Source organism: Rattus rattus, chromosome 6 (assembly GCF_011064425.1).
Source record: "Rattus rattus isolate New Zealand chromosome 6, Rrattus_CSIRO_v1, whole genome shotgun sequence".
Lineage (NCBI taxonomy): Eukaryota > Metazoa > Chordata > Mammalia > Rodentia > Muridae > Rattus > Rattus rattus.
The window spans coordinates 123737341-123744840 of record NC_046159.1 but is presented as its reverse complement, the minus strand read 5'-3'; the positions used below and the strand labels follow the sequence as shown (position 1 = coordinate 123744840).

The 7500-nt window shown below is 35.5% G+C and overlaps 1 protein-coding gene across 3 annotated transcripts in view; it reads left to right on the top strand.

Moving 5' to 3' along the window:
- Foxp2 (forkhead box P2) overlaps positions 1-7500 on the top strand; it is a 465778-nt gene that overhangs the window by 210575 nt on the left and 247703 nt on the right. For all 3 annotated transcript variants that reach the window (XM_032906930.1, XM_032906928.1, XM_032906929.1), the window contains one exon: positions 4856-5033. In XM_032906930.1, the coding sequence (XP_032762821.1) occupies positions 4866-5033 (168 nt within the window). In that variant the 5' untranslated portion in view covers positions 4856-4865. The remainder of the gene's footprint in view (positions 1-4855; positions 5034-7500) is intronic.

The following is a 7500-nucleotide window of genomic DNA, read 5'->3' as shown; positions in this document are numbered from 1 at the left end:
ACCCCTGTTCCAGCCTTAAAAATGAGAAACAGACATATACGTTTTCAATTTTTATCCTTATACATTCAAGTATGTCCTTCATATTTGGCATTTTGATTTATTAGGCAATCATAGAATTAAAGACTTTAAGCAAAGCAGTGCAGGGCTTCAGATGCACTGTGCACAGAGTCCACAATGAATTAATTCCACTAGAGCACAAAAGTTATCGTTATTTAAATGCTAGTTTCTTTCATAAGTTTCACATCACAGTCAAGTTTGCAGAGGTGAGCTCAGCTGAGTTTGAAAGTAAATGAGCCTTGTCTCTCATTGCGTGTGTACGTTCTTCTGGCCTATTCTCTTCTGCAACTACATAAAAATATTTAATGACTTTAATATGAAGAATTGCGAAATGATTAAAACAGCCCGTTTAAGAATAGGAGACAAGGATTTAATATAGTTGTTTTCATTGTATATGACAGAATCAAAATTCTTTTGGTTTAGAGTGAGGGTTTTGGTAAATAAATTAGATACTGGAATAAATCAGAGACTGAATATGTAGTTCTCTTACTATCACTATGAGTAATTTTAAGAAAAGTAGAAAATTCTATATGCTCTGTATGATAGTCTTATAATTACTTTTTCGGGAAGTTATTGATTTTTTCACTCACTTGACTTTATTAAGCATTAAGATGCCAAAGAAAACAGACATTTACTGTTAAAGTGAACCAATCATGAGACAGAGTGTCTGTATACGTAGACAGGATTGTGTTGAAGGACATGGAGGCTCCTTTTCCTTCTTACTCTCTTGGTGATGTTTGCTAGATTGACTAACCAACTGCTCTGACCATAGTAAATACATATGTTCACCCAAACATTAACAGATCAGTGGTCTGCATAGTGGAAGGTGGAAAGTAGCTAGATGTGTAAGGAAGGTGAGAGACAGATCAAAATTATGAGATGGAGGACCTGAGAGAAAAGGAGTTGAGTAAGTAACAAGGACCAATAGTGTCCCTGGTGGTGGTAGGGATAACACAATTAACTCTGCTCACCCAGGTCAAGTTTCACACTTTGGAGCAGTGCAGCGAATGTGGAATCAGACGCATGCAGGTTTCTGTCATCACTCTGGCACAAAACTATCTCACATAGTACAGTTTCCTACCAAAGTCACCTATAACTTCAAGAGAAAAAATCAAACCAACAAGTCTAGCATTCAGTGCTACCCTATCATAAAGTAAGGAGGTCTAATTGAGCTATGTCTTTATATCCTGCTATTTGTACAAATAAAAGACTACATCTTGATGCAAAATAAACACAAAAGCACTGTTGTGACTATAACAGGGAGTCATATACTAATTTATATAATAAGTGGTTGTGCACGCTTTATTCAAGATTATGGCTGCAAGAAATGGCATGAATTGCTGGGTGTGTTTAATGCTGGATTATAGCAATTTGAAACATGTCAAACACATGGCTAATGCCTCATGCTTCACTCATTCTTGCGTAAACCTGCATAGCCACCATCCATTATACCCTTGGTAACAACACAATTCTGCAAGTAAATATTGTTACACTAAGTAACCTTTCAATTCCACTTGTTTAGGAAGAGAAAATGCAATCTCGTGCAGTCAGTTTCAGTGTCAGTTTAATGTTTCAAAAGGGAAGTGGGGTAGAGAAAAAGTATCTGTATAGTGGCTTGCTAAGGAAAAAAAAGGAACAAGAAAAAAGGAAGCAAGGAAAACTTAAGGCAGGAGAGAAAAGTAAAACTATAGCATTCAACGTAAGATCTGAAGAGTTCCTTTCTGATGGGGCTGCTAAGCTGTGTCTGATGAAAGATGTCAGGGTTTAATGTATACTTCAGACAAACACTGAGAGTCACTCCCAAACCAAACTTCCCCTTTAATGACCTGGAATTTATGTTCACTGATTTTTATACAGTGTTTGTGGTAGGATTGAAAAAGATGAATAATTTAGTTTGATATGTTTGGGATCACAAGCACATCCACTCTGAAAGAAGATGGAGAATTTATAATTATTTAAAATATACTTTAAAGGTAAACAGCACTTCACACTGTGGCAGACGAATTTCCCCAAGCGGGATGTAAGTGCACAGGGGTTACTAGAACACCCTTAGTAACTACAAGAAATAATTTCTATCACCCTTGAAAAAAATGTCTCCTTCAGAGTGGGCACAATAGTTTCTCTTCTTCATGTGCAAAGAATAATGTAGATATCTCCTTGTGTAGCTTCCCCACTTTTTCAATATTGACACTGGGTCAGACTCCCTGTTTTGTAGAGCAAAACTACTATTACTGTTACAGTTTTCTTCAACACGATTTTACTAAGTCTTAGGTGGCTGAACTTAAAATGTAAATCATAATTTATACTCAAGGGCTTCATAAAATCAAAAAATCCACAAGGGATATTAAAATCCTTTAGTTAATAGGAATTGGAAGTTATATAGGTCTCTCCTCATTATTGTAATAAAGATTTAGGCACATGACTCTCTGCTTGTGGATTATTATTAATTATTTGATGACCTTGATTATAACAGTAATATGTGCAGAATTCTTTAATTCATCCAATTGATCCTGACACAAAAACACAAAAGGTTAGTATCAAACGCTGCACCTGCCTGCTGCATCTGAGGAAACAGTTATCCATTTTTATTCTTTGTGAAGAGAATTCCAGACAGAGATAATAAATATTTCAAATAAATTTGAATGGGGGAAGAAAACACATATTTACAAACATGGTATTCCAGGTTTACCGTTCATAGTAAAATTTAAATGCAATATGTAAAAGTTATCTGCTTCTGTAGTTGAAGAAGACTGAAATTATAATTTTCATCTCACTAGTAAAGGCAATCAGACCCTTTCTCTGAATATTTTAAACATTGTGCATGTAAAATTTATGCCTAATTTGAATACTTATTAGCCGCCTAATCTCAGAAAAGAGTATTAGCTTTGTTTTTTTTTTTTCTCTTAAAATGCCATCAGTGTGTATCAGTTTTCATGGGTATGGTTTCTTTCTCTGTTAATGTTAAATAAGATGTTTAACAGAATCAGTTTATTCACAAAGCTCATTTGGTTCAAAAGTTGTTTGCTGTGTAGTTATGACAAGCATCGTTTAAGGTCATATTTCTGTGGTGTTGCATTTATCCTTTGATCAGAGCAGTCCTGAGATGTATGTGTGGCTTCTGAAATACTAACTCGATTTACTGACCCCAGACTGTTTCCTGTTGGGCTCTCTTAAGCTCGTACATGTCTTCACTGACTTTACAGAATTATGGAGATGATCAAATCATTTTGCTGTTGATGAAAATAGCTGTTAAAATTATCACAACCATTGATTTTTATAATTATACTAGCATTCTATCTTATCTATTGTTGTGTCTTTGAGCTTCTGTGTGAGACTAATGTGTATATGTGGTTCTGGGTTACATTTTGCAAGGTATTTGAGGAAAAGATTTTGCTTTTTCCCTAGCAAGAAGAAACATTAAGCTTTTATTTACAGTGTAATAAATGCATCGCAGGAATTTTAAATGGACATAAGTCTTAAATAAAGCAAGATCAAATAGAAAGAGTAAACTTCCATTTGAGAGAGAAAACTGATCAGTAAGATTGATGCTTTCGTTAGTTTGGACTAAGGCCACTGCCTGGCCAGCACTCCAGTTGAGGTCACAGCACAGTCAGGTTGTTTCCTGAAATTCTGTCCATAGGCATAGATGAGAAAAGTGTCTCTGTTAGAATATTGCAGGGGACTCACATTGCTGAGAGCCAAAACTGATCTCTCGAAAGCACACGCTGGAGAGGTACTGCGAAATTCTGGATGTACATTGGCTCTTTATTTACTGCACAGATTTCCACTGATCTTGGCAGGACACCTCATTGCCATCCTGGAAGTACAGTATATTTATGCAGTGAAAATGATAAAACATTTATTACTGTAGAGAAGGTAATATGCATAATTTATGCTGTTTTTAGCACAATCATTAGTGATATTCTTGATAGATTTTATTTCCAGCTTTCATATCTAATACATGCCTGGAAAATTAATTTTATATCTTTCATTTATTTGCCTATGTTAAAATTGAGTTTTAAGTCATCTTCAAGTGAACAGTTTGATTGCTGCTCATGCATAAGCTTAATTACTTCCCAGGAAGGACAGTATTAAATGTTTTAAATGTCAGAAAAATAAATGAATATGAGCTGTTTGATTAAAAAAATAGGCAATATCTGACGTGTTTGCAGCAGGAGCTCTTTCTTAAAATGCCTCCAAGGCAAAATTTTATTTAGTCACCAAAAAAAAAAAGAGAAAAGCCCATTATACTATTTATCATTGGATGATACCATATGATTTGTAACACCCTTACAAAATTTTAATTTTGTATGATTAGCTGTGCATCATTAAACAACAGCCTTGCACAAGACGTGCTGTAAAATTCTGACAGAATCAAGATAGCGAATATTTAAAATAAGGCTGTATAGTCATCCATGGTTGTCAAAGGTAGATAATAAGAAACAGAACAGAGTGTGCATCCGCGCCTCCATTTAAACTGGTTTTATAGGTAGACTTTAAAATGTGGCCGTTCATAAATGCTATTGACCATGGTACATGCATGGTATGCTCCTCTGCCTGTTAAAGGTAACCACACAAAATTAACTTATAGAAACCATCATTGCGGTGATTAGTGTCTCAACGAAGGCTGGTTTTTTTTTTTTTTTACTCTTTGCATTGCTTTTCTGAGTAAATGACTCTTCAAGCCCCCCTCTCCCCCACAATGATGCTGCCTGTGTAATTGGCAGAGAGGGACATCCTGATAATGGAAGTGTGAAGGTGTAACGTGTGTTAATTGATACTTCTTAATCACTCTTAGGTATTAAGTCATGATGCAGGAATCTGCGACAGAGACAATAAGCAACAGTTCAATGAATCAAAATGGAATGAGCACTCTAAGCAGCCAATTAGATGCTGGCAGCAGGGATGGGAGATCAAGTGGTGACACCAGCTCAGAAGTAAGCACAGTGGAGCTGCTGCATCTGCAACAACAGCAGGTAAGTTTTGTTTTCCTCAGAGCTTCCTTAAAACAAATCCGCCTGCTTGCTTGAACCTGGACAGTGTATTCATAGGAAATTGAGCATGTTGTTTTAGGCTAACAGATGCTGGGAATTTATTGTTATTTGGAGCATGATTGAAGGGTGTGAGGGGAGAGAGGGTTTGCGTTAGTTACGTCACAGAAGTACCAGAGTGCCCTTCAGGTGTCAGGATGTTAATTGTGTTCGCAGGGTGATTTTTTTTTTTAAGTGTGGTTCTGTAAATCTTTGTAACAAATATTTTCCAGCCTCTGGTTTACTGGCTGGCATTGTGCTGCGGAATGTGGTACTTGGTTTTCCACCAGAGGGCCACATTACTTGATACTTGCTTATACAATGAATTTCTTCCAAGTCTCAGCTAAGGTGAAAAGGACCATAAGGACTTTGCAGAGCGTAGATGCTGGCTACTGCTACTTGCAGATATTAAGTATTAATTAATTAATCTGTGATAGATTATGCAACCTGTACAAAGTTCAGTCACTCACCTGTTCTGCTTTTCTGAGTGACTCGTTCCACTGCGTTTTGAATATGCATGTATACGTGTATACATCTATGTGCACATATATGTGCGTTTTAAATTTTAAGTATTTTTTGTGTTTTCTACCATCTCATAAAATGCTATTATACTCTCCAAATTAGGAAAAATAAATAACTGTAAATTTAACATATACTTTTAAGTAATTTATTTCCTCTGTGTGAGTGAGAGGTGCAGGCTTTTCTTTTTCTTAGTAGTCTTATTAAAGAAAAAAAATTTTCAACCAAAAATATAGTCAGTCCATTCTTCTCTGACGCAAAACCAGACAAACACTGACAGAATAGGAAGCTTTCAAAGCATACACCTAGATTAGGCATGAATGCCAAGGACTATCTGAGGGATTTGGATTGTTTTAAAAATAAAGGTGATTATTTTAAGCTTCTGAATTGCACTCAGACTAAATGCAGCAGGGAAGTAATTGAAATTAAGTCATCAAAATAGTGAATTAATAATAATGTGTCTCAAATTCAATACAGTATCATTCAGATTTTAAGAAGTTACATATAATGCGATAAACGCATTTCAGAAGGTGAAGTAAATGCCCTCACTAAAGTAAAATTAAAAAAAAACATTATTTTTGATCATAAAAGTATTGCACAAGTTCTATGGATTGTATAACGTCTTAAACTTTAGGCATATTTAAAAATAATCTTCTCAAAGAACTAGATATAACCATGTGAATAGGGTGCATATTTCTTTAGAATTATGTAATTTTCATGTACATTAATTAAAAGACAGGTTTTATTTTGCTTGGAAGTATTTAGCTGCAAATGTCATGGGAATTACATGTGAACCAAAGGCCCCAAATTAGCCTACTTTACAGAATTATAATGCATTTTCAAAACATCCCTATCTTTAATGTTTCTACAGCAAATACCATGTCAGTGAGGTGCCTTAATATTTCCATTCCTTCCCATTAATAAGCGCCTCAGTATTTTCAGTCAGATTCTGTTGCATTCGGAGTTTTCAAGAGACCACACTTCTGAAATAAGTGAAAAAGACAAGAGAAATGGACATCACAGTTGAAATCTTAGCAGAGGACAGCCTTAGAGGAAGTTACTAAGAACTGGCTCCTTCTGAGCCCTGGTTAGATCTTAAATGAATAGAAATTCATTGAAGTAAATAGTGGTTGTGGTCTACAGCCCTCTGGAAGCGCTCTGATTTCAGTCTGTAAGGTGTGTTAGCAGCCTGCGCTTGGGAGTTACTCTGCTCTGCACATTTCATTTGTGTAAAGTATCAGCAGCAGTCAATATTAAAGTTTTACCTTTAAGACATCGAAACCACAGTCATGTTCCATGGGCACAGAGTAAGCCTCAAGTGGGATTTAGCACACCGGGTGTGATGGGTGCTTACACAGACACTGTAGGGGTGTCTACAGGAAAATAATGTTTCCAAATGTAAATATGCAAAAACCCTTTCAAACAGTCACTTTGGGGGTTCGTTGCAAATCCCTTTATAAAAGAGTGAGCTTCTTACAGTTATTTAAATTATTCTTTCCTTTGCTGGATATGCTGTTTAGAATAGGCCTTAAAAGTAATTAAAACTTTGTTCTGTCTTTTGTACAACAATTAATGCAGTTAATGCTTTAAATTATAACACATCAATCAAATTTTGGAAGATAATATAGAAAATATGAAAACACAGTATCCTGACAATTTTTTTAAAAAAATTCACATGTAAAATTATTTTTATAAAGCTGCCAATGCCTGTTGTTATCGAAATGTAAAATTGTACACAAAGTCTAAATTCACTTATTCTAAGTCTGGACGGTCTCACACTTTGCTCAAACATATCTTATATAGATATGACATCTGAGAGGAGGTTGGTGGTGTGACATTGTAAAATAATGCTTGCCCAGGGTTGGCAGGATAAGAATGGTTTTGAGAATTTCTA